We start from the raw sequence: 27,951 nt of genomic DNA on the forward strand, positions 1-27,951 counted from the left end.
TTTTTTTTTTCGCTAGAAAAGTGGCAAAGGTATCTTTGGAATGGGAATTTTATTATACAAAACAACGGTACCTTCGTTCCGTGGTACGATTTAGTCTGCCTGAATTGCAGACCTCTACAAAACCGTAGGTAGTATAGGAGCAAGAGTACGTTAGTGGATGTGAGCAGCCTAGGTACTTACATATATCAATCCAAAATTTCCCTTAACAATAAAACGCTCTTTTTAAATTTTAGCAATCATCGGATCATGTAGGTCAACTACATCATGATTTAAAGCCTCAACCAATTAGATCGATTTGATTGTTATGTTATGGTAAGTATGGCAAGAGTTAACTTATTTCCGGACGAAATGAGAATGAAAATGGTTGTTTTAGGGATCTTCGACCGGGAAGTGAAATCTTACAACCAAACGACGGTAAATTGAGATTAATTTGATTTCATGATTTATTGTACAGCACCCACTATTATTACTCTGTACCAAAGTGTATTTAACGTGCAACGTAGCGTAGCAGGCGATGAATTTTGAAAATTCCGCGAATTCGAAAGATTGAAGCTGCCACTCTTACGAACTTGTATGGAAGAGGACGCCGATAGGAAGACGTGAACTTTTCTTTACTCTCCTAGACGAATAAAAACTTATTTCAGCCTTCAGCTTTGAGTTGTTTCACCGTATATGATAGGGATGCTCATCATCCAGATTTATAAGATCTAAAGGGCAGCAGATCCCGTACTCTAAGCTTGCCTACGTTTAGCGTGTACATTAATTTTCAGCAGGATGAAGAGTACCTAAGATCCAAGGCGCCCGGGAATGGTACCATACCAGTTGTGGAAGGTTTGGATAAACAAAAGGAATGATGGAAGCGGAGAACGAGTTAGAAATATCAGATTTTATTTACATTCTTGCTTTATTTACTATTACTATTACAAAAGAAAGAAATACGATAAAAATGTGGAGCGACAAAGACATCGATGGTATTTACTCGTCATCTTCAGAGTCGGAAGACCTAAAAAAAGAAAGGGAAAAGTCGATGAAGATGACAGTCTACAATTAAGAAACGGTGCACTTCACTAACTTTTCATCCGCACTTGAAGTAAGCACCGTAAGGTTTTCGTTCTAAACTAAGGTCAGTCTTTGTAAAGATTTATTTTCTCAGTCATTTGTTTACATAGTATGGGTACACCTTCTCTAGCTTAAGCTAATTCTTTGTTTCGTTAGTAAACTGATTTTATAGAATTCTTAGGCATTCATAATATGGGTTGCTATAGTAACAGAATAACTTACGCAATAACTCGTTTCTTTTTTGTGACTTTTGGCGCATCATCGTCGGCATCACTTCCACCACTACTGGCCAAGATGTTGTTCTTCATATCATCCTCCGAGTCTTCATCAGAAGCGATTATAGCGGCCAATTTCTTCTTCTTGGCGGAGGTGGCGGTGGAGGAGGTGGGCTTCTCTTCAGCGCCCGAGGAAGATTGATCATCCACACTCATGTTTTGATCACTGACATCCACATCATCATCAGAGTTCGACGAAGAAGAATCGCCTGAGTCTTTTGCAGCCCTGAAGAAATTAGAATTGTACATTGAAATATCCCATTTATCGATCTACTTTTTCGCGTAAGAACATTTACTTCAGTTTTCAGCGGTGAATCCTGAAATAATTTACCGTGTGCAACATTCTACATTAGCATCGCTTATTTATTCGTCCTTTAAGAGATTTTTGGTGTAAACTCAAAACTGGACGAGTCAATGAGAAGTTTCCTCATTTCATGAAATAATTGCCGTGGCGTTCTTGAAGCATTCATTGATAACTTACCTTACATCGTAGGCACCCAAAAAATAAGGAAGGAATAGGGCTGTTTAACTAGAAAAACTGTCACCAAAGTTATAACAATTCTGAGCTGTCGAGTTTCTATCTACATAATACTTAAAAGTGAATATGATTTTCACGATTGTGAAGTGGAAACTTATTCGAGGATTGACTTACAGTGCAGCTTTGAAAGAAGCTGTGGACTTGGTTGGTTTGTCATCATCGTCATTATCAGAACTTGAAGTGTCATCACCGGAAGAGAGGAAAGCTTTGGATTTGACTTTCTGCTGTTGTTTCTTTGAAAGTTTTGGCTCCTTCGACTCTTTTGATTTCTTGGGTTTGCGTTCTTTCGGCTCTTTAGTCTTACGTTGTCTGTTGAAGGAAATATACAGAAAACGTTTACATTTAGATAACACAAAGGTTAAAAGACACGCATCATTCATATTGTCGGAATGAACAAACAAAAAAAAAGGAAAGCTTACCGTTTTGGTTTTATAGGATCACCGTTTTCATCATATTCCACAGCTTTCCTGAAAGAAGATAAGAGAGAGGGGATTAAAGAAGTACTAACTTCTACTACCGGGTGCCTCAGAAAAAACTTTGGACGGTTGGCGAGCCACTGAGGCCGAACAAAGTCTTGTTTAGACTCAAAACCACTTTTATTAGAAAGAGGACATGCTAGCTTAAATTTTGCGGTATAACTTTTTAAGTTTGGTCAAGTAGTTGTCAAGTTATAAGCTTTTGAAGTCAAAATTCACTTTTCGAAAAGTGTAAAAAACACGTAAAAAAAGGTGTATTAAATTTATGCAAATAATGAAAAAATAGCTCAGTATTTGACTTATTTAACGACTTTTACGACATAATTAATTGTTAAAATACTTTTAAAAGCAGTTTTCGTTTACAACATAGTCAGTTTTTAGTAAATAGTCAGTTTTTAGAAATATTTGAAAAAAATTCTTATCGAAAACGCTTAAAAATGCTTAATTTAATACCCTTTTATTACGTGTTTTCACACTTTTCGAAAAGTGAATTTTAACTTCAAAAGCTTATAACTTGACAACTACTTGACCAAACTTAAAAGTTATACCGCAAAATTTAAGTTAGACTATCCTCTTTCTAATAAAAATGGTTTTGAGTTCAAAAAAGACTTTGCTTGGCCTCAGTGGCTCGCCAAACGTCCAAAGATTTTTCTGAGGCAGCCGGTAAGTTCTTTATCTGATGATCCACACTAAACGAGAGAAGTTCTATGTGAGAGAAAAATATAATTTAAAAAAATAGGTCTTGGGACGTCTTGAAAACGCTCGTTTAAAGACCACTCAATTTTTCCCTATCGTCCGGACAAGATAACTGACCAAAATGCATGGCTTACTTTTTCTTTTTGGGTCGATCATCATCCGATGAGTCGTCGTTAACAAAGTCATCCAATTCCGCTTTCTTCGACTGAAACAAAATGGTTAACAATGTAATGCAGAACTTTTCATAAGACAATAAAAAGAGAATGAAGCAATCCTAGTGTATTTTCACATCAAGGGAAAGGGTGAAGCTGATCATAACTAAACAAAGCAGTAAATCCCACAGAGTTTAAGAGGAGACATCAAAACACATTCCAAATTGTGCATTGAAGTACGAAGATAGAGAGGCTATCGGTAGCTAATGCACAAAAGAGGAAAATTTAATAAGCTATTGGAAATACGAGACTTGAACGGTTCAAACTCGTCACAAGCATATTACGTTTTCCTTCGTCTTCATTTCTGTACCGGTATACTTAACCAACCTACCAAAAAGGCAAGAACGTACCTTTTTCGATCTGGCTCTTTCTTTTCGTTCGATTTCGACGGGATCGAAGACGAGTTTTTGTTTATTTTGTTCTTTGAATTGTTGTCGTTTTTCCAGCATTTTTTGTCGATCTTCCTCCACTTTCTCTTTGATTCGTTGCTGCAGAAGAAGAATGGTTATTATTGGTAAAATATCAAATTCTCCGTTCATGTTTTATTAACTTTTGCTAAAAATAACAGAAACTTGCTACTACTCATCTTTCCGATCTCTCATATAATATCATTGAAAAGGTAAGGGCACAAAACAGGGCCAAACATTTAAACTAAAAAGCACAATATATTTATTCATTTATATATAAAGTAACTTCAAGATGCGTGGAGATAACAATGACTTTTCGCAACATGATAATACATCAAGCAAAACTCCTGCCGTAATCTGAGGAAGAGAAAAAAGTGCATCGAAAAGAGTATACAGTAGCTGACCTGTTCTTGGTCGTGTTTCTTTCGGAATAATTCTCGTTCTTCTTCTTGTTTCTTGCGAGTTTCTTTCTCTTCTTCATCGATGCGACGAGCTCTTTGCACGTGGTACTGTGCCTGACTCAACAAATCGGAACATCGCCTGAAAGAATTATAACATATGGAGATATCAAACTATCTAGCAGACAGTGCTCGGCTATTCAGATATTTTGCGTTTATTAAAATACCCAGTCAATGAGAGAAGTAAAAATTAGGAAATCTCTTTCACCCTGCTTCATTTCTTGCTTGAGCCAGATCAAACCTCATCCGATCACCATGTTTTGATAAATACTCGAAATTTCTGAAAAGGAAAATCAGCGAGTCAATTTACGTAAAACTGTTGCCGATGTTCGTATAAAATCTAAGGAAAATGAAACTTCAGTGAAAGGTTCTCATCAAAATTTCTATGTTTATGTCGTACAAAAATTCAAGCCAAGGAGGCAACGGTTCATAGGAGCTCACAGCTAAGACCTTCAAATGATGAGCTTTGAGTTTCTTATAGCCTTTATAAAAAATGACTACCTTTGAGCAAGTTGTAGGTCAGCAACAGCTGATAATACAGCTTTCAAAAGACTCTTTTCGTTTCTCAACACACCGGTGGCAAGACGTTGTTGGACGAGTGATAAATTGAACATGAGCAAGGTGTTGTGTGGTGCAACATGTCGCGTCTGAAACAAAAATCATTTTATTAATCACCTTTTGCAGCGAGTATGATACAAGGATACATGCGCACTCTTCAACATATTTTTAATGAAAATATCAAACAATTAATATTGTTTAAGTTGTAAATAGAAAGTGATGAGAAAAGTTGCATACGCTTTCTAGGACCCAAGAAATGTGAATCACTTACCTTTAACAAGAGTCGTTTACAGTCTTCCAAACGTCCTGCTTTATAATATGCTCTCGCCAAGTAAAACATCACTTCTACGTTGTATGATTTGTAAAACTTTTTCAAGCAATTCTCGTACTGTAAAAAGACAGGGAATTGATTGAAAAATACAGTCATCCTTGACAACACTTTGTAGTCCCTCTGTATCTCAAACCTTCAAAAATCATCGCATTCAAACAAACAGAAAGTTAGGGTAACTCTAATTACTTAATATAATAGTTTTATGGTATTTCTAAAAATGAGGTTTATACTCACCATTTGTATGGCACTGACAAACTGTCGTTGTTCAACATAAACATGTGCCAAGTTCAACCAGATGTCTGGCACCTCCGCTGTCGCTTCACGGACCTGCAATTAGTCGGTTTTGTAAAATTTTACTACGTATCCTATTAAAATAATTTTGTAGGTGAAACAACCACAAAGGTGTTTAAAAAATTTCACCGATAGATAGATGTTATGTTGTTTGAGGGGCGTCACTCTCGTTGTGAGAGTCTTTGCCCATTGTGGATTTAAAGAGATAGGATGTACAGTTCAGTATCCAGCCCATTGAAGATTTTAAAAGACAAAGAGGGAAAGAGGTTAAAAATAGAATTGTTTTTTTTTTAATTCTATTTTTAACCTCTTTCTCTCTTTGTCTTTTAAAATCTCCCTCTCTTATTGTTCAATGGGCTGGATACTGTTTAAAAAATTTCACCGATGCACTTGCAGTAAAATGAGTGAATCGCAAAACAGTCACCTTAATCTAATTAATACAAGTCAGTAAAATCAAGTTCTTACCTGTGAGAATATATCACGAGCCTCTCGAAAATGTCCTTTATGTGCCAGTACGCAACCTTCAACGAAAGAGAAGTACCTTATCGGGGAAAACTTCGTCGGAGAAAATTTTCGTCGGGGAAAAATATTCGTCACTTGCTGGTAGTTGGTAAACGCATTAAGGCCGGGGAAAATTTTCGTCGGGGAAAAATATTCATCACTTGGCAGCACTTGGCCAAAATTTCGTCACTTTTCCCCGACGAAGTTTTCCCCGATAAGGTATATTGCAAACATTTTAATGAATATAAATGTTCTTTATCTTTTTTATGATTCGGAAAAATTAACAGTAACAAACAGAAAAACCTACCTATACCGTTGGCAGCGTAAATATTGCGAGGGTCGGTACGGAGGACTTGTTTGAACATGGAGATCGCTCTTTCTTGATGTCTTTTTTCTTTCGTTTTATCCCTACTCGGTGTGTGTAAGGTCTGTAGCCAAACATTTCCCAGTGCAGCTAAGGCGTATGTGTCGTTGGCGGTGGCTGGCTGTTTGAGAATACGTTCGAACTTTTTCTGCCCAGGACCCCATTCTTGTTTTGCGAGATGCAAATTCCCTATCAATGTCCAAGCGTCTGGGTGGTCCTAGAAAATAGAATTGAGCCACAGTCAGAACTTTTCTAGACGGCAAAAAGTAACACAAAAGTTCCAAACCTTTACATTGCACCTGACATGTAGGCTTAGTAATAAAAACAAACTGAATACCTGATCAATCTGTAGGGCCATTTTGAACCAATCAGAAGCTTCGTAAATTTGTCCTTTATCACGACCCATGCAACCGAGTCGAAGGTAACAATCCACATAACTGGGATGTTCTCTTAAAATATCTTTATAAATCTTCTCTGCTTTGTCGAATTCGAATTGTGCTTCCATTAATCGTGCAGTGTTGTAATACATGGAGACAGCGATCGCATTGTAGTAATTCTCATCTTGCATACTTTCTTCTTTACAATGGTCTAGAGCTGCTTCGTAAAATTTCTAAAATTGACAATATATTTGATACTCAATCGGGGATGGAACTTGAGATGAAACGGGTACAGTTAAAGGATTAACGGGGTGCAAGTCAAAAATCATACCCACGCTCAAACGAAGTTATTTAAATCGAAATATTAAATATGTATTGAACTATAATACCTTCGCTTCGTTGATATTTCCAAGTCTGAAGTGTAGAGCACCGACATTGTTCAAGATTTCAGGTGGAACGTCTGTTTCAACTTTTTCTTTCAAAATCTTCGAAGCAGCTCCATAAGCAGAAAGTGCAGCCTGATTGAGGAAAAAGTATAACCTCATGATCATCAAAAAACGTTTTGAAAACCAAAACACGACCTCCCCTGATTCAAAACCCATACACTGATGATGACTAATGAAAAATATGAAAAATAGCTATCAATATACCTGTACATCTGTTTGTTCTAAGATACCAGCTAACTCGATCCATGCTTCAACATCGTCTGGAAATTGTTCTGTTACTTTCTTCAAATGATTCTAAAAAAAAATTATTCAACTCTTTAAAACAAGACATCTTTGGAATGTAATTCTCAAGTGAAAAATTTAAAGATTAAACTAATAGAAAGTCGTATAAAGTTAAGGTAGATGAATGGATGTAAGAGATGTAAGAGTGAAACTAACCTTTGCAGTTTCTTTCTTCTCTGGCTCTGAAGAGGTACTGTAAAGCGATCCCAGGATTTTCATGGTTTCATAATTATTGGGTTGATGTTTCAACACTTTCTCAAAACACTGTGCTGCCTGAAATAATGCAGTCGTACAATGTAAATGGTTCAGAATGATTTCTTCAGTTCCATTTGTGTAATGTTGATTAAACGATACAATTGGAGTAGGGCAGATTTACGAGAAATGAAGCGAAGGATTATTCCTCAAATAGTTTAAATCTATACAATTTCGTATTTATAATTGAGAGAAAAAGAAAGAAAGTTGTGACTGTTTGAGCGTTCTAACTTACATTGATATTATCTCCTCTTGCAATATACATTTGACCCAACCCAAACCAAGGTAAGACGAAATTTTGTGAAGCAAACTGTGTCGCTTGGTAGTAATATTGAAAAGCCTGGTCGTAGTCGCCCTGAAGAACAAAGAGTGTGGAAATAGTGAAAATTAAAAGAAACATGTTGTATTGATTGAGATTATTCGATAAAATCCATAGTTTATCTAGAACCAGAAAAGTCAACTTTTATAGATTATGAATGACGTAAAGAAAAACTCTTTATTTTCTACCTGTACGTGGAATGATCTTGCTAATTGATAGCAGCTTTCTGCTTGCATAGCTTCTACTTCAGTTCCATGGAAAGCGTGCAAAGCCAAATGTTGTACTTTGGTATAATCCTGATGATGGAAATGAAAGTCATACAATTTCTATTCTAATTTTTGCCTGCGGCGAGAATTCGAGAATATGCATCCAAAATGTCTTTGATAATTTGCTTTGTGAAGGTGGAGACTACGTTTTTTAAATCTAGCCCCCCCCCCTGTCCTGAAAAATACTGGGTTCCTCCCCCTCTGCATACTATGAGCTTACTGTTTTTTATACACTTTCCCTACTTTCTCGAGACTTTCACAAGAAGCTACTCGTATCATATTCATATTTTAATGGAATTGTTTTCATCTGCTGATGTTTTCTTTCTGATGTTTTGGGAGCAAATCATTCATATGACATAACACTGTTCTTAGCTAAGCTCATAAACTCATTTGAAGAAAAAAAGTCAGCAATTAATATTTTCCCTTACCTTTTTGAAAAAGAAATGGTTAGCCAAATGGTTGAGTACCATAGGACTTTGATTGTCTATAGTGTATGCTTTGGATAACAACTGAACTCCGTTCTTGATACTGTCAGCCTGAAAAAATGACAAAATTATGATGTTTATAAAAACAAATGAAGCAAAAAATGTCAAATTTGATGAAAAATTTAAGTAGAAAGACAGTAGAAAAATAAAACAATACAAAATAGCTTAAAAGTCCAAGCCAGTTTAAGCGCACCACAATGTACATTTTGAAAATGTAGTCAACTAAAAATTAACTATTACCTTTTTAGAATTGAGCTCAAGTATAGCCAATCCAACAAGGGCTCCTGTGCATTGACTGTTCAACTCTAGTGTTCTTTCAAAAGCTAATCTTGCTTTCTCCCAACGACCAAGTCGAACAAAACAATGACCCATGCCAAGACGAACCTCAGCTGAATAAAAATATTACCCATCACACCAGATCACTCTCAGTATAAAAAAGAAACAAGCAACATGATGAATGGACCTAACTGATATAGGTAGTTGGAAACATGCTAAATGACAATGTTCGAACGAAAAAGAAAACAGCATAGCATAGAGATGGGTTTGAAAGTTTGAAAACATAATGCAAGTTGTTTCATGTATTACTTTTTACAATCTTTTTTATAATGTTTGCTTTAAACTAAATTTAGAAGATTTTCAGTTGGTATAGCATTTGATACAAATTATTGAAACAAACTGAGTAAAAGAAACCTACCTGGACAATTAGGATTAGTTCTGAGAGCTTTCTTGTAATAAGCCAGTGAACTTTTATAATCTCTCTTTTGAAAAGAGATACAAGCTTTTCCTAAAAAGGAAAGGTTAGACATTAATACAAACACATAAAGAAGAGTCACTTTATACCATCATAGTTAATTTATGTGCGTAGTATTAGTATAACTACATATTTAAAGTTTTTATACCGGGTGACCCACGAATTAAGTTCGGACAGTTTTCGGCGTCTCGAGGCCGAACAAATGTCTCAAAGATCTTGAAACTTTAATATGCAGAAAGTAGATATTCTAACTTAAAGTTAGGCTATTACTTTTTAAATTTGACCCACAAGTTCCCTACTTATGAGCTTTTAAAGTCAAAATTCACTTTTCGGAAAGTGCGAAATTTCGTCAAAAAAGAGGTATCAAATTGTTTTATTATCAATCAATCAAGCAAGGTCGTTAAATCTTTAGAAAAGAGCATGCTAGATACTTGATACTTTTATTCAATTTTAAAACTTTTTTTAGATTCTTCCCCCCCCCAGCCCGCAGATACACTATGGATTTTATCGAATAATTTCAATCAATACAATTTTTTTCATTTCTTGACATATACTCAAGTCACAGGGGGTACCAATCACAGGGGGTACCTACTAACGTCTGTTGTTTGGGGGTACCTAAAATTCAGGGGGTACCTATTTTCTTAGGGGGTACCTAAACCCCTGGTCCATGCCATGTTCTTTACTTTCACAAAATTTATTAACAAGTTATTTGTTCAGAAAAGAACCACCACCATACACTTTCTAGCATATTCCAGGCAAACTCACACTCTCTGTTCTTTCATAAGACGCAAAAATATTTACAATAAATTTATATAAATCTACTTCGTTGTTAATTTATTATTTTACGAACACATTTATTACCTACAACACTAATTAACGAGGTCGTAAAACATCAGCACACTCGAAAAACACAATGTTAAAGATAAAGAAAACAATTCATAATTTGATACCTCATTTTTGACGTGTTTTTGCACTTTCCGATAATTGAATTTTGACTTTAAAAGCTCATAAATGACGAACCACTGAACCAAATTTAAAAAGTAATAGCTCAAACTTTAAGTTAGAGCATCCTCTATCTTTAAAAAAAAAGATTGAGTTTATATTACTTTTATTTCAGACCCTAGCCAACAAAAACCGTCCGAACTTTTTTGTGGGTCACCCGGTATAATATCATAGTCTTACAGAGAACCACTGAAACATTTTATACATACTTTTTAAAGGGAATAAAAATATGTATGGAAAGCAATCACCGTTAGTTAGAAACAAATGAAATGCAAAGGTAAAATAATGGTAAAATGGGCAATGGAAGTCCTTACCTAGAAGTGCCGGGATGTTGTTTGTTGACTGAAAAATAACATAAAGAAATAAGTCATCAAATGATAGTAGTTGCATTCAACAACACAAGTTATTAGAAAGGAAAAATAAAAACGCTGAAACACAAGTCAAAGAAAAAGAGAGAGCCTGTACCTGTGCCAGTACAAAGTTGAACTGAGCATCAGCTTGGTCCATTTTATCTCCTTCCAAAAGACAAAAATAAGCACGGCCCAGCAAATGGCTTTGATCCAACATGATAATTTTATCAGCAGTAGTGTACAGTTGAGTTGCTTTTGTGAACAACTCTCTCTTTTGATCTTTGTTACGCTCTTTTCTCCCTTGTTGCACATAGTATGCAGCTAAGGAATCCAAAACAATCATTTGATCTTGTGCATATTCTTTATATTCGAGATTGGCTGAAGCAAAATTATCTAAAAGAAAATTTAGTTTAAATCAAAAAAAATGTCACTGATATAGAAACTTTTATTTAAAAAAGTAAGAGTGTTTGCCACAATTCAAAAAACTTACCAGCACATGCTGCTTCAAAGATTTTGACAAAATCTTCATGTTTATTCTGCTTGAAATATTGTTGCTATATAAAGATAGAAAGGTTATTTTAAATCTTAGAGTTGTTCTTTTTTTCTTAGCTCTACTCAAGGAGTTACAGTAGGTCTAACAATTGACCTGAATGTTTTGCCGGTTTTACTAAAAGAAATCTTTATAAAAGTTAACTTTCCAATATGTTATTTTATTGTTTATATTAGGTTGAAATGGGATGAAAAGGACAAAATCAAAGTTTTTTTGTTTCGTTTACAATCTTATCTAGTAATCAATTGATCAAAAAAATTATATATTTTTAAAGAAAGAAATACTCTGGTACTTACACCAACAGTCAGCCAAATGTGAAGGACTGCATTTTCTTGTTCCAAGATACTAAGCACTTCATCACCATCAGGAAGTTGATCAAAATCAAGCTCAATAACCTAAAAAAATTGATTGATTTCGAAATAAAAAAAAAAAAAATTCTATTGGTTGTGAAGTTTCAACGCAGAGAGTAACTTGGTGCGAGAGTTAGTAGAAAATTCATAAAGTGGGTAAAAAATCTTAATTGCTCAAGTGTCCAGCACAGTTGATAGTTTTAATACCTTTCAAGGAGATCTTTGATGGTAAACCATCCTGTGTGGAATGATATACAGATTGCAATTTACAGGCTTACTTAGGCAATTACTTTTTTATTTTCTGGTTTACAGATTCACCAACATTCTTTTTACAAAAATAAAAAAAATTAAGTTGAAATTCATGAAAATCTTATTTATTTTTTCTCTCCTGACCCAATAGTAGGGGGAAATTTGTTCGTTTTTTTGAGGTCGATCGACTTTTTTAGTCAAAGCACTTGTTATACATTTTTGGAAAGCAAAGGGGTAGGGGAATCAAAATAATTTGGGTGCCAATTTTTTTTCGGACACTTTGGTGTGATTTTCGGACAAATACGACGGTCTCAGGCAAAAATCATAGGGTGAAAAATTAATGAAAATTTTAGCTTGAGAAAACGGAGACCTGTTGTATATTTTGGGAAAGCTCTCAAAAAATCAAGATTAGTGATATATTGCGAGTATAGGTGATTTCTTTACCTAACTCGAGATATTAATCCTTAAAAACAGTGTTTTCAGTGTTTTTCAGCCAGAAACAGCTGTTTTGTCCAGTTTTTGCGCTTTCGGAAGCTCAACATCTCGAGTTAGGTACTGAAATCACTTATACTTATATGCGTTTCCAGGCAAAATGGCAAGGCATGAAATATATTTTTTTTTGGGGGGGTCTTCAAAATCAAAAAAAACCTATATATAACACGTGATAGAGCAGGAGGATACAGACACAGGGTACTGACCTATAGCCAGGTGGTGGTGTCTATTTTTGCATTTCAAAAAAGTTAGTACCCGGTACTACTTTGGGGGTGGGGGTGTGTATTTTTCACTCTTCAAGCAAGTACAGGATACTATTTGGGTACTTTTTCACAGAATTTTATTGTTTTTCAATAAAAAAGTAGTTTATTGTAATATTTTGACTTTTTTCAAATATTAATTTTTTTGATTTGAAATTTTTTAATCAACAATTTTTTTTTACTCTTTTGAGAAATTTTTTGATTTTTTTGAAGAAAAATTTCCAAAATGGTCAAGAAGTGTGTGATGAAAATCAAAGGACAAAAGCTTCTGACTCCATCATTGACAGACACTCATCGTCATCGATAGGGTGCGCACTCGTCAGGATTTTTTGCGCGGAGCAAGTTGAAAATCAAAATTAGAACATTCCATCCATCATAACATATCCTTAACAACTCCAAACTTATTCATTCTTTTTTTTAAATACTCAGAACTTATCAGAGAAAACAAAGAAAAAAACCCCATCCCATTACCTACCTTCAATAAAAAGATATACCATTTATTAGACATCAAGGTAAAAAAATGGTGACTCTGAATTCGTGGCACCACCGTCTACCTTGACCACCATTTTTCAAATGGCTATCGCTATTGAGCCAGATTGAGCTGGATTAGTTATAGATTTGCGGTTTTTTTTATAAAACGTGGGAAAGATAGTACTTTAGTTTGTCACGTGGTAGCCTTTTCAATAATCTACAGGCTTTCTTAAATCGAGAAGAAAGAAAAAATTTCGATTTTTCGGTACTTTCCTGATTGGTAAAATTTGTTTTTAGCTATCATTTCCAGCTCATTAGCGATAGGCTAAAGTTTAACAGTCATCGGGCCGATTTTCAGACCGCAGCAGCAAAACACCTCACGCCCGCCACGTGGAAGGCTAGAATTCACCCGCCATCTTTGATGTTTTTCAGTGCTGTCCAAAGGTCATTTCTTGGTTGCGCGTGGTAGGGAGACGATTCCTTGAAAAGGTGGTTTTTTTGTGGTTTGAAAAAGGAATAACTTTGGAACTACTTAACCAATTTTAACAAATGACCCCTCATTTTTCACACAAAGTTAAGGACTTTCAAATAAAATTAGTTTGGTTTTCAAAATTTGAGGGGAAAATTTTGGCCCTATCATCGATCTCCGTGTGTAACCTCTTTTACGATAGACCTTTTTTCAAAGAGGACTTCCTGTCAGTTAGTCACACTAGGAAATCTAGCTTTCAGAAAAAACAACATTAGTCATCTACAGGATGTATTTGCACAACAAGGATGAGGAGAGTTAACTTAATCAAGTTCGCAAGACAATTAATTAAAACTTGAAAGTTTGAAACAAAATAAAACGTGCAGCAGCCAAAATCAACCAACCAAAATTTGTCATTCAATTCCTGAGACAGCGCTTCGATTTTTAAGGCCTGGTTTATACGCTAAAGTAAAAATAATCCCGCATATGTAAATAGGTCATTATTTGAGGTCCGGCAAAATTTTCGGGAAACCGCCTATCCAGTGGTGCGCGGATCTAGGTGGGTTCCGCCTCCCCCGTAGATCTTTTTCTTGGGAAGTTGATCTTCAAATTAGTTTTCAAGGTTGGCTTGGCTCAAATTTTTTCATGTATGGCTCAAATTTAGGGCAATTTCTCAAAGTTTTTGAAAATGTCAATTTCATTAAAAAGCGCCGGGTTATTTTTTCATGAATCCCTTTAGAAGTTTTGCGCTTTCGCAGCATTAATCTTTGATACGCATTTTGGCGGGACGCTAGTGTGACTAACTGCCTGTTGAATAATTATGTAGTCAAGCCATAAAAACAATAATAGAGTCATGCATAATTACTATATCATGCATATTGTAATAATTATGCATGGTTTAATCATTGTTTTTCTGCTGGACTACATAATTATTCAACAGGGTGGCCTCTTTGATAGTCTGGAGACCATACTCTGTTAGGGTGCGCACTCGGGATTTTTTGCGTGGAAAAAGTCGAAAATCAAAATTAGAACATTCCATCCATCATAACTTATCCTTAACAACTCCAAACTTGTTCATTCTTTATTTTAAATACTCAGAATTTATCAGAGAAAACAAAGAAAAAAACTCCATCCCATTACCTACCTTCAATAAAAAGATATACCATTTATTAGACATCAAGGTGAAAAAATGGTGACTCGGAATTCGTGGCAACACCGTCTACCTTGACCACCATTTTTCAAATGGCTATCGCTATTGAGCTGGATTAGTTATAGACTCACGGTTTTTTTTATAAAACGCGGGAAAGATAGTACTTTAGTTTGTCACGTTGTAGCCTTTTCGATAATCTACAGGCCGTCTTTAATTCGAGGAAAAAGAAGAAATTTCGATTTTTCTGCACTTTCCTGAAATTTTTATCAGGACTACCAGTACCATATATCGTTGGAAAGCTAAGGGTTTCAGCTTTTTATTGGTAAAATTTGTTTTTAGCTATCATTTCCAGCTCATTAGCGATAGCCTAAAGTTTAACAGTCATCAGGCCGATTTTCAGACCGCGCCAGCAAAACTCCTCACGCCTCGCCACACGGAAGACTAGTTTTCATCCGCCATTTTTGGCGTGATTTTGGTGCTTCCGAAAATTATTTCTTGCTGGCGTGGTGTATAGTCAGGTTGCTGGACCTCAAAAATTTCAAGTTTAGTTAACCTCACTGCGAAGAATCTAATTTGATGCACATTTTATTCTTAATACTTTACTCAAATCATTTCCCTTTACTGGACATTCTAATTCTACCTTTATCCAAAGTTATAGAGAAAAGTTTTACAAGAAACACTCTTAGTGTTGACAATGAACTTTCTGACGCCATGTTGTCTTCCCTCTTTGCGTTTGTAATAGAATAGAATGTAAACATTAAAATGTTCGAATTCTTAGACGGGGGTAAAAAATCACACAAAAAATCGCTTTTGATACTTATTAAGGTATGTGGAAACCTTCTACACCACACCTGACTCTTTTATTAATAGCTTTCGATACAGATATATTTCAATAGTAAAAGTATATATTTTTCGAAAGCTTATTAAATTCTCTATCGAATGATACTGACAACATGAAATTTTGTCAATTTGACAAAGAAATAAAAGGTGACAAAGGAAAAATGACCATGTCATCTTCAGAGACAAAAAACATGAAATTAATAGCGATTTTTTGCTTTGAAGGGTCATAACTTTAGTTTAAGGCAAAAAGAAAGAAAAACGTGGCAACGTTTTTTAGATCTATCTTTCACGAGTACAATAAAGAAAAAATGAAGTCCGTAGCTCAGAGATAAGGGGACTTATTACTCGTGGAATGACCCTAGGTATCCCAACTTTCTGTCTTGAGATATCATCGATTTAAGTTTTCCCCTTAATCTTTTGTTTGCATAAAGATTAAACAAAACTATTCATCAAACAACAAAAGTTATAAATATGAAGTTTCTGTTCTCTCTAACATTTTTTTACAAGAAAAATTTAATGAAATTATTCTTGTCTAAAAAGTTTCGCTATTGTATTTCGAAATAAATCATATATCCTTATTATGATACATTCATCTGTTTTGGTAACTTCTAAAGGGCTCTATTTTAGACGGAAAGATTATGGTCACAAGATTGACTGTTCTAAGAAATTCTTTCGAGCAGCCGTTCTTATATAAAAAGGGGCAAAACACAAATGTTCCCCCCTTCTTTTTTTGAACATTGTTTGGCGGTCTTATTGAACTAGAGAAGAGAGACATTTTATTTATAAACAAGGGAAACAAGGAAGAGATACAAATTCTATCATAACATCCAAAATATTTGGAATTAATAAACAATAATTACATGTCTGAAAAGCTCTGGAAATTTTACATCAGATTAAACAAAAAAAAATTTTTTGATAAAAATTCCAAACGAAGGTTTCCACATACCTTAAACGCACGTAAAACTCAAAAAGCACTCTGATATTAATTCTTAAAATCAAAAGAATTTGAACTCATCAGACATCAGAATACGATTTAGAAATTATTTTTACTATAAATACAACATTTTCAAAAACACTTACAATTTACCAAACCCCCGTTTTTTTTAATAGATACGAGTGTGTAGCAATACATACAACTTTTCGAATGCGAAATGGTAGCTAAAGCTTTGAACTTTTTTTTATAAACAACAAAGCCATCCCTGCCTAAATAGCTGCAGAAGAATAGCTACCTTATCGGGGGAAAATATTTGTCACTTGGCCAAAATTTCGACACTTTTCTTCGACAAAGTTTTCCCCCATAAGGATCTAATATTGATATCTTTCGTATATGTTTATTGATAATTTCAAAATAGTCTCCTAAAGTGTAATTTTTTAACCGATTTTTAAACAATTTAGTCTTCAATAAGCTATCCAAAATTGATTGAGCTATATTGTCGCGTTAATGTGTAAATCGCATTGATTTCTGGGATTAGATATAATGATGAGGGTACAACTTAGTATTAGCAAGTATTAGCGAGCGCAGCAATGTGTTCTGCATGTTTATTTTGGCTAAAAATCTATTCTGATCCATCGGCCGGTAATATTGATGTGTTCTAATGAAACAGGGAGTAAAATCAAGAAAAAGCTCATATTATCTTCTAGTTACCCCTAGAAAGCTTTAGAACGCCGTCTACCTAAAAAGCTGAAAGGATATGGAGTATCTGGAAACATCTTGAGATGGGTAGAGTCTTTTCTGACTGACAGAAAACAATTGGTTAAGGTTAACAAAACTCTATCTAAGACGGATGATGTTATCAGTGGTATTCCCCAAGGAAGTGTTTTGGGACCACTTCTCTTCGTTATCTACATCAACGACCTCCCTGACAATGTGCTGTCTTCGATTCTCCTATTTGCTGACGACACGAAGATTTTCAGAGAAGTCAACTCGATTGAGGACTCATTGGCTATCCAACAAGACATACACAAACTTGAAAAGCGGTCAAATGATTGGCTATTAAGATTTCACCCAGATAAGTGCCACGTTCTCACTCTCGGTAAATATTGGAATATTGTCCATGCGCACCCTTATTCGCTTAGAGGTGAACAACTTGAACATGTTTTCGTTGAAAAAGATCTCGGTGTTCTGATAGACTCTGACTTATCCTTTGAAGAACACATATCAAAACAAGTGAAAAAAGCTAATTCCATTCTAGGAGTCATCAGAAGAGGTTTCGAAGACCTTAGCCTTAAAACTTTCTTCACTCTGTACACAACCTTTGTCCGGCCTCATCTCGAGTATGCCCAATCTGTATGGTCACCAAAACTACGTAAGGACATCAACTTAATTGAGGGCGTTCAACGACGTGCCACTAGGATGGTCAGAAGGTTAAGTAATCTACCGTACGAGCAGCGCCTACGAAAACTTGACTTGCGATGGATTTAGAGGTGTCCAGACCAAGTCGTTTTACTATCGATGTGTGACAGCATGGAACCAGCTACCAAAAGAGACTGTTAACGCTACTAGCATCAAAGCGTTCAAAGAAGAACTAACCAAGGCATGGATGGAACATCCATTGCGCTACGAATCAAGATCTTTGTAATTGTAGACGATAGATCGGTTTAGAGGCCCTCGTGTGCCTGGACTGTAAATCTTCATAAAAAAAAAAAAAAAAAACAACACATCTTTCAAGGTGATAGGGGTATAATCAAATTAAAACTGATTTGTCCTGTGTTAGTAACGCGGCAAAAGTTCATGGAAATAATGAAGTTTTACAAGTGTCTGCAGGCAAAAAGTTGTTCGTAGACCAAATTTTGTAATCGAATAATTGAATTCTATCGGACAAAGTCAAACAAATACTGAACCAAAAATCTAGCAGTCATCGCACTTTAACCCGAAAAAAGTTCAAAACAAATCTTTCTTTGACATAATAAATTTGCCCCCGATTTGAAAGAGTTTTAAAAAAAAATGTCCCTAGATTTTGGAACACATCCAGCCATAGTAATAAATTTAGGGAGATCAGAAATCAGAACTCATCATTAAACAAAAGCAATTCAGGCTTTCAATTTAGGATTATGGCATGATGATCTGTGTATACCAATATACCACTTTCTGCAGGGGTTTCTGGGGGTTACAAAAAGTCAAAATATTTTCTCGAAGGATTGAGATTTCTCCCATTTTGGGTCCCTTTAAGGGTACGAAAACCATTGAAAGTGTCAAATGTAAATCTTGTGTTGGGATTTCTCCCATTTTGGGTCCTTTTAAGGATACGGACAGGGGGGGGTCATGCAGTTAGTATATGAACACTATGACAATTACTACCGTGGTGGTATATAAACCAAAATTTGGGAAAACAGTTACTCCACCAGTGGACTAACTGCAACATGGGTGGTGCCTAAGCCCAAAATTGTCGATTTTGGTAGGATATGGTGTACTAAGTGAGCACATTTTTCAATTTTTCACTTAAAATTTTAGGTTTTTAAAAATTTCGGAAGCAAAAAAAATCAAAACATTTTTTTCAAAAGTCAAAAAAAAATCACAAAATTTTTTCTTCAATCGAGGCAAGAAAGATATTTTAACAAACTTGGAAAATGATTGAGATAATTAACTCTTGAACAGTCGTTAATAAGACGTTTCCAGTAAAATGGTATCAAAAATGAGGAATTCAGTGAAAAAATGCCAAATTTGGCATTTTGGGGGTGGTATACACCAATTTTGAGGGTAAAATCAGTTAGTACACTATGGAATAACTGCAAGGGTGGTGGTGTCTGTAGAAAATGTCCAAAATTGCAGTTACTCCACATAGTGTCAAGGAGTAACCGCAAGACCCTTCCCCTGATACGAAAACTATGAAAGTGTCAAAAGAATCTCTCTAAAGGTGATTTTTCGCAAAAAGTCTGAATTTCCAAATTTTATATCCTTTGAAAGCAATTTTTCTCATTTTTGCTCTTCAACCCTTATAGTGCACTATGGGAAGCTTGGGAAAGGAACCCATAAGAGCCACACGTCGGGCTGATAATGTCTTAGAGAGTCAAGATAAAGTATTTATCTTCTCAACGGATTAGAATAGGTGGATTAACTTCTCTCGTTGCTCCCAAGAGAGATCCATTGTCTTCTCATTGTTACAAGAAAAATCTGTAAATGACTCTGCGCACTCCTCGTTTAGTTTTTTCATTGTTTTTATAAGAACAATTTTCCAATTTATACAGTTTCGAAAACGAATTTGTCCTATGATTCGATCAATTTTGATGATTTTGCAAATATTTTAAATCCTGCACTTAAGTTTTAGCATCAACAAACGCTAGACCAGTTTTAATGTAAATTTTTAATCTTTTGTCAATGGCAATCTTCAGATAAGTGAAAATTAACGTATGGTCTATAACTAAGAAACTATCGATGGGTCACGAATGGGTTGCATACTGGTGAAAGAAGACTGTATTTAGAATTAGGAAAATAAATTTCAAATTATTTGGCTAATTTCTGCATTGGATAGAAAGGGCTAAAAAAGTGCATTTTCTTATTTAAAATGTACCACGTGATACGTAATGACCAATGAAAATGTTGAAAGTAATGATTTTTTACAACTTTTTTACAACTTATCAAGTTTTAATTGCTAGCAAACTCGTAAAAAAGTTTGATAACCTAACGAGGAGTGTTTTCTATGAGTTCTTAATCCACCTATTCTAATCCGTTGATCTTCTAAAACCCGAATGGAAGGATTGATACTGATACCAAAATAAAAAGAAAAGGGATTTTTAGTACAAATTCCTTCTCTTTGATTATGGTCAGCTAAATTGCCGTTCCGTAAATTCTCGGCAGCCGCGAGAAAAAAATTAACACTCGTGACTTCCAAGTATAATGTCTCGGTCTGTGTTATTCAAGAACATCGTAAGGAAAAATTAACTATGACGTCACATTGCTCACTTTCTGCATTGATAACTCTTTTACACTTGATTTTGACCCTATGAGATAATCCTTTTTTGAGATCTACATCAAATTTCCGATCCAACGATGTATAATATGACCATTTTTGTGGAGGTTCAAATTTCACCTTAGGTTAACCACCCTGATGACGTCACAAAATCTTAAAAAGGCCTGGAATTGAGTAAAGGAGGTAAATTTAAATAGAAAATGGCCAGTAAAACTTTTCTGAATCCTTGTGTTATATAACAAGTTCCAAAAGGTTTTAGATTCCTCGCACTAAGATTTCTAAAAAAGTGGTGCAGCAACCTGACTAGTAAGGAGGCGATTCTTTGAAAAGGTGGTTTTTTTGTGGTTTGAAAATGGAATAACTTTGGAACTACTTAACCAATTTTAACAAATGACCCCTCATTTTTCTCACAAAGGTAACAACTTTCAAATAAAATTAGTTTGGTTTTCAAAATTTGAGGGGAAAATTTTGGCCTGACCACCCTAACTCTGTAACAAAAATATTTCTATCCAGTCAAAATCCCAACAACTTCACTGAAATACAGAGTATGGAATTATTGACTCAATTCAAATCACTTCAAATCACAAAAGAAAAATCCGTTATCTTTTCAAAACAATTTAAAAGCTCGCGGCACTTCTTGAAACAATAGAGCTGTTTGACGTCATACTTTTGTTTATCAAATCATAACAATAAAATATTAGCCAATCAAATTCTGCAATTGATTCTTGCATCTTGTCAGTTACATCAATATGCCTTCTTACCTGTCTTTAAAAATATAAATAAAAGTAATCACGAAAAAGGACGCGAAAAAAAAAGACATCAGTGTGAGAATAAAAAGAAACACCATAACTCCAAATTTGAGTCAAAGGCTGAACCTGTATCGTGGGAGAAGCCTTTCTTCTTTTTTTAGAGAAAACATATAACAAGAAGGAGAATATAAAATATAATACAAAATCTTAAAAAGTATGGTTCACGGGTTAATGCTGTAAAAACCCATCAATAAGTCAGCATCACCAGGGTTGCGATCAACCTGCGCTTTCCGGAAGCGAAAAGTTCATGGGTAAATGCTGTATTACACCCATCAAAAAGCCAGCATCACCAGGGTTGCGATCAACCTGCGCTTTCCTGAAGCGAAAAGTTCTTATCCTGATCTTAACAATGTATTTACACAAGCTCTTGACGATTGTATTGTATTCAACAATCTGGCTGAAACCTAACAACATCAAAGACAGATATGTATTCAACACTGACATTACATTCATTCCTGATGGGGATATATTCACCAAAGAAGTGTTCTTCACTATTTCGTACAACATGATCCATACGAAAATCCAGCCCAGAAAACAATCTACATATCATCTGATCAACTTGTTACTGATCCTTAGTGGTCAAATTGAAACCAACCCAGGACCAGCTCGTCCAATTAAATTTCCATGTGGCGAGTGTTACAAAGCTGTGAAATGGGGTCAAAGAGCAATAGCATGTGACTCGTGTGACCAATGGTTCCACAAAGATTGTATTGAAATGAACAGTCTTATCTACCAAGCTTATGAATCAACTCCTGATCTCACCTGGGAATGTTGCAACTGTGGTATCAAAAACATCAGCCCATCATTATTCGACAATACCCTCAACTCCTCAACTGATTCAAACATCTCTAATGCCAGCGATAACACACCAAAGCTATTAGCCAAACAACTCCGTATCTTATGCATAAACTTTTGTAGTATCTGGGACAAGAAAGAACTGCTTGAAGATGCGCTATTTGATGATAACATTGATGTTATCATTGGATCTGAAACCCACTTAGATCCCTGTATAAAGGATAAAGAATTTTTACCTGAAACATACAAGTGCTTTCGCCGTGACAGAATAAAAGATAACTCCAAAGGTGGTGCGATCATAATTGTTAAAAGAGAACTCATTGCAGAACAGGTCAAAAAATCAGAGACATGCGAACTTGTCTCAATCAAAATCCAGACACATAAACACCCAGTAATCATCACTTCGTGCTACAGACCTACTGATTCCAATCTTCTTGTAGCTACCAACATTTGTAATGAAATCAAAGATCTGAATAACACATTCAAAAACTCTCCACATTGGTTTGGTGGTGATACAAATCTTCCAGATATAGACTGGAACAATAACACTATTGTTAGCAATAATTACAAAAAGAACATCAGCGAAGGCTTCCTCGAGACTTTTGACGATTGTGGCTTAGAGCAGCTAGTCAAGTTCCCTACACGTCAGGAAAACACTCTTGACATCATCGCAACAAATCGACCAACTTTTGTCAGCAGAATAGCCCCTCACCCAGGTTTCAGTGACCACGAAACAGCTGTTCTTCTTGACATGGTATGTCATCCTATTCGATCCAAACCTAGCAAACACAAAATCTTCAGGTGGAACAGAGCAAACATTGGGTCCATCAAAGATCAAATCTCTGCTGAAATTGCTGAGTTTACCACTACTTACAACTCTGAATCCCCTGTTAATGACATGTGGAAAGCCCTCAAAGCTCTTATTGAAAATGCCATGCTATCCGTCCCTTCAAAACACACATCAAGTCGTTATTCTCAACCTTGGATAACACAGAAATGTAAAAGGTTATCTCGGCGAAAGAAGAGGGCCTACAAGCGCGCCAAAAAATCATCAAAACCTGCAGACTGGGATCGCTTCAAAAAGCTAACAAACGAATGCAGGAAAGCTTGCAAATCAGCATTCAATAACTTTGTCAAAAACTGTGTAAGCCCAGATGGGGTAAATAATCCTAAGAAACTGTTTCGATTCATAAAATCTCGTAAATGTGAAAATGATGGAGTAGCACCCCTGCGAGACAATGGCAGCTTACACATTGATAACACCAAGAAAGCGAACATCCTCAACAAACAGTTTTCAAATGTCTTCTCCATTCCTGACAATCGAATCCCACCCCTGCAGGGTCAAGCGAATACACCCATGCCAGAAATTAATATCACAGAACCTGGTGTTCGGAAACTCCTTAACGATATCAACCCTAACAAAGCTGCTGGTCCAGACGGTGTCTCATCAAGATTTCTCAAAGAGTTTGCTGACCAAATATCTCCTGGTCTTACCTTAGTGATGCAAGCTTCACTCAAACAGTCTTCCATCCCAGATGACTGGAGGCATGCCCTGGTTGCCCCTGTTTTCAAACCTGGTAAAACCGACAAATCCAAAGCCTGTAACTACAGGCCTATCAGTCTTACCTCCATATCCTGTAAAATTTTGGAGCATATTTTACACAGCAACATTATGGCCCACCTAGACAACACAAACATTCTGACAGATAGCCAGCATGGTTTCAGGAAACATCGGTCATGTGAATCACAACTTGTAACAACCATCCAAGACCTTGCTAAGTCCCTGAACGAAGCTAAGCAAATCGACTCAATTCTACTTGACTTTTCAAAGGCTTTTGATAAAGTTGACCACAAAAAACTTTGTCTAAAACTTCATCATTATGGCGTAAGGGGTAAAACTCTTGAATGGATCACCAACTACCTCTCCGATCGCACTCAAACTGTTGTCGTTAACGGCAAGTCATCTGAAAAAGCTAATGTTATCTCTGGAGTTCCTCAAGGCACAGTCCTCGGCCCTCTTTTGTTTTTAGTTTACATAAACGATCTTCCTGAATTGGTTAAATGTAAAATAAGATTGTTTGCTGATGATGCACTCATTTACAGAGTCATTGACTCAATTAATGATGCCATAAGCCTTCAGGAAGACTTAAACCAACTCATGAATTGGGAACATGAATGGTCAATGGAGTTCAACCCGGACAAATGTAAAGTTTTACGAATCACCAACAAGCGTAATACTATCATTCAACCATATTCAATGCACAACCAAGTACTCGAAGTTGTTGACTCAGCGAAATATCTAGGTGTGTATATCCACAAAAAGCTCTCCTGGAATGTCCATAACGACTATACTGTTAAGAAAGCCAACCAAACTCGATGTTTCATACAAAGGAATCTCAGATCATGTCACCCAAATACAAAGCTTCAATGCTACAAAACCTATGTCCGACCCATCCTGGAATATGGATCAGTCGTATGGGACCCTCACTCAGCCTCCAACATCTATAAGCTGGAAATGGTTCAGAGGAAAGCTGCACGCTTCATCTCGAATGACTGGCGGCAAATGAGTAGTCCCTCATCGATGCTTCGTAATCTTGAACTTAAAACCCTTCAAACCAGGAGAACAGCAAATAAAGTTAAATTCATGCATAAAATTCTTCATGGCAAAGTTGAATCTTTATCCGCTCTTGCACCTCGTGCACGTAACACTCATCTTAAACTTATTCCAATCAATGCAAGGATTCAAACATATGAATTCAGTTACTTCCCGTCAACCATCCGCCTGTGGAATGAATTACCCGTGAATCTCATATCTGAGTTAAATTATGATTCTTTTTGTAAAGGTGTCAATGAGCACTATACTTAACTTGTATGTATCATTTTAATTGTTTACATTTTGCCTTCACTTGCTCCTAACTCCTCCTGATTTCAAGCTTTTTATTTTAGCTATATTCCTGCTGTGCCTTAGTATCTAGTCTCAATCTAGTCATCATCCTCTAATCTCAAACTCTCACTAATTCTATTCTTTTCTATTCAGCTCAGCAGCTAGGTCGTGCATTCAAGGCAAAAGTTATTTATTTACTATTAATGTTTCTGCTTTCTTTTTAGCCTATATTAAACATAACACTGAATCATAATATTTAATTTTAAGTAATCATATTTATATATTATATAAAAATTTAAATGTATATTTTATATCTTATTAACTTCATCAAATCACAAGCCTTTCAGGTCTACATTATCACATCTTAGCCTCCCGTTTACTACATACTATTCTAAGTCCTTGTGGTGGTGTCTTTCAGCTTCAGTCATATCTCGCTACTTCGCTATCTTACTACTTCTTCTTACAGCCACTTTTAGCTTTAGTTATTTTCATTTTATTAGGTATTTTTTTTTTTTATAACTTTTTATTTTCAATATCATGATAATGTACGTTAGCGTATTATGTGATCACTTAATAGAACTAGAACTAGAACAGAGTAATCAAACTCGTTAGAAAAAGTACCATTAGAAGTCATAAAAGATCAACCTGAATAAATGCAATCGGAATTCCAGAGAACTTCATAATTCCCCAAACAACATTACATTACTATGTCAAACTCCCATTACATAAATTTTACAATTACGTCAGAGTAGACTACGCTCGCCACCGAAGAGGTTTATTTGGAAAGGGTAATTACATTTTATTGTTCGCTTCTTTTTTAAAGATTGGTCGGGTTGGAAAAGTATGAATTTCTTTGTACATATTTTACCTACCCCAAATATTTAGGAGGCTGAGTTTTAAACGAATTGTCAAGTTGAAACGAACGATAAATGTATCAAGGTCTGTTTTATTTACCCCCTGGTGACTTAACAAAAGAGACTTAACTCGATGTTACAATCCAATTATTAAAGTTTGTCTCGGCCTTTTTATAATGAGCGAGACATACGTTCTCTGATTACGCAATTTTCATATTGACATTTTCGAGGCATTTTGATGTAACTGCTTGTATAATTCCCGGCTACTATACTGTGTCTATACCTTGATATTTTTTTGAAACCACACAGCAGACAGAGAAGTCGGGTCTCCCAGCTACCTCTTTGAAAAAAGGTCTATTGATAGACCTTTTGTCATTTGTCGAATTTGGTCAGCTAGATCTTAATAGTCTTAATGATAAATTATTATTTTTTTAAAAGTTGAAGACACAGACAGACGATCTGACAATACAATATATTGGATATCCCATTGGCTGCCTGGCTGCCTCCCCCAACAGTTACATCAAAATGCCTCGAAAATGTCAATATGAAAATTGCGTAATCAGAGAACGTATGTCTCGCTCATTATAAAAAGGCCGACACAAACTTTCAATAATTGGATTGTAACATCGAGTTAAGTCTCTTTTGTTAAGTCACCAGGGGGTAAATAAAACAGACCCTGATACATAAATCGTTCGTTTCAACTTGACGATTCGTTTAAAACTCAGCCTCCTAAATATTTGGGGTAGGTAAAATATGTACAAAGAAATTCATACTTTTCCAACCCGGCAAATCTTTAAAAAAGAAGCGAACAATAAAATATAATTACCCTTTCCAAATACACCTCTTCGGTGGCGAGCGTAGTCTACTCTGACGTAATTGTAAAATTTATGTGATGGGAGTTTGACAAAGTAATGTAATGTTGTTTGGGGAATTATGAAGTTCTCTGGAATTTCGATTGCATTTATTCAGGTTGATTTTTTATGACTTCTAATGGTGGTACTTTTTCTAACGAGTTTGATTGCTCTGTTCTCACACTTATGTCTTTTTTTCGCGTCCTTTTCCGTGATTACTTTTATTTATATTTTTAAAGACAGGTAAGAAGGCATATTGATGTAACTGCCCAAACAAAAAAGCGTGTTGTGAAAGTTGTAACCTGCACCTGGCTTTGGTCCAAAAGATTCTAAGGTAAGTGGGAAAATTTGAATTGAAGAAGTAAACTGTGACCTAGTACTTCTTAGGAAAATTAATGATACTTACTTCATCAGTGTCTCTCAAAGGAATTTCGACAGAGTTTACAGCCGCCATCTTGAATTTGATCTTGCTTCTTCAACTGGGAAAGGATAATTACAAGGTCTCAAAAGAAGGTTGTCTATTGCTCATTCCGACACTTTAAATTTTCCGGGGGTTTTGTTGTTTGGAATTGATTAACTAACAGTTAGGTAGGGTCAGGGTTGCTAGTAACGGCTTGTCACTGTGCCGGGTGCATACTCGGCGCCTTGGGCCCCGCAGGGTTGCTAGTAACGGCTCGAATTTCAGTCAGGTTAAAAGTCGATGTCGGAATGAGCAATAGACAACCTTCTTTTGAGACCTTGTAATTATCCTCTCCCTCTTCAACTAGACTGCTAGACACGGCGGCTGTCTGTTGCGGAATACACCGTTTTTATGTCTCGGGAAACCCGGGTGGCCCGTCTTGCGGAAGGTCTCGGATTTTCGAACTTGGTAGGAAAAATAGGCCAAATAGGCGGTGGGTGTCAGGGGTGTGGCGTTCAGTAAAGTAAACAAACCACATTTTTGTTGTTCTCCTTCCCTTTTTCCCTTAAAAATCAAGGATTTGCACTGAAACCATGTATTTTGATATAAAACAAGTCTTCCTCCAAATGTTTGAACAAAAAATCCAAAAAAATTGTGCAATTTAGAACATCTTTTTCGAAAAAAGACCCAAATGCTTGCACCTCTCAATATTTCAGTATAAAGGCAGTACTTGTCCAGTTGAAGCTATATCTCTACATATATTTCTAGTTTTTCACTATTATTTTCAAGAAATATACATCTTTTATTCAGAAAAAAGTCATGGTGGTGTCTTTCTTGGCCTTTGTTGTTGCTATTTGAGATAAAGGCAACACTCCTGAACCACTTTCGATTGTTTATTTTTTGAAGAAAGCCCTCGAAAATTTTTCA

The 27,951-nt window shown here is 35.7% G+C and overlaps 1 protein-coding gene across 1 annotated transcript; it reads right to left on the reverse strand.

Moving 5' to 3' along the window:
• Positions 1 to 871: 871 nt before the first annotated feature.
• Positions 872 to 27,414, reverse strand: LOC136809877 (RNA polymerase-associated protein CTR9 homolog). Its single transcript, XM_067066435.1, has 28 exons — positions 27,389 to 27,414; positions 27,031 to 27,103; positions 11,543 to 11,641; positions 11,187 to 11,250; positions 10,812 to 11,089; positions 10,661 to 10,688; positions 9,288 to 9,377; positions 8,834 to 8,982; positions 8,537 to 8,644; positions 8,031 to 8,138; positions 7,759 to 7,878; positions 7,428 to 7,544; positions 7,194 to 7,283; positions 6,933 to 7,061; positions 6,504 to 6,776; positions 6,110 to 6,383; positions 5,767 to 5,822; positions 5,245 to 5,337; positions 4,951 to 5,067; positions 4,623 to 4,768; positions 4,330 to 4,401; positions 4,068 to 4,203; positions 3,607 to 3,744; positions 3,179 to 3,249; positions 2,292 to 2,339; positions 1,987 to 2,181; positions 1,282 to 1,560; positions 872 to 1,003 (listed from the first exon to the last, which is right to left on the reverse strand). The coding sequence occupies exons 2-28, from the start codon at positions 27,076 to 27,078 to the stop codon at positions 976 to 978; spliced, it is 3,354 nt and encodes a 1,117-aa protein (XP_066922536.1). The 5' UTR covers positions 27,079 to 27,103; positions 27,389 to 27,414; the 3' UTR covers positions 872 to 975.
• Between the last annotated feature and the right edge of the window lie 537 nt (positions 27,415 to 27,951).

The sequence above is a fragment of the Clytia hemisphaerica genome, unplaced genomic scaffold (genome assembly GCF_902728285.1).
Source record: "Clytia hemisphaerica strain Z4C2 unplaced genomic scaffold, Clytia hemisphaerica genome assembly, whole genome shotgun sequence".
Classification (NCBI taxonomy): domain Eukaryota; kingdom Metazoa; phylum Cnidaria; class Hydrozoa; order Leptothecata; family Clytiidae; genus Clytia; species Clytia hemisphaerica.

Bases quoted from the DNA above. Each gene is read 5' to 3' on its own strand.
- LOC136809877 (XM_067066435.1), bottom strand. From the start codon at position 27,078: ATGGCGGCTGTAAACTCTGTCGAAATTCCTTTGAGAGACACTGATGAA. The intron at 5,338-5,766 runs GTAAGAACTTGA...GACTAATTGCAG, and splicing joins CTCGTGATATATTCTCACAG to GTCCGTGAAGCGACAGCGGA. The intron at 3,745-4,067 runs GTCAGCTACTGT...CTTCTTCTGCAG, and splicing joins AGAAACACGACCAAGAACAG to CAACGAATCAAAGAGAAAGT.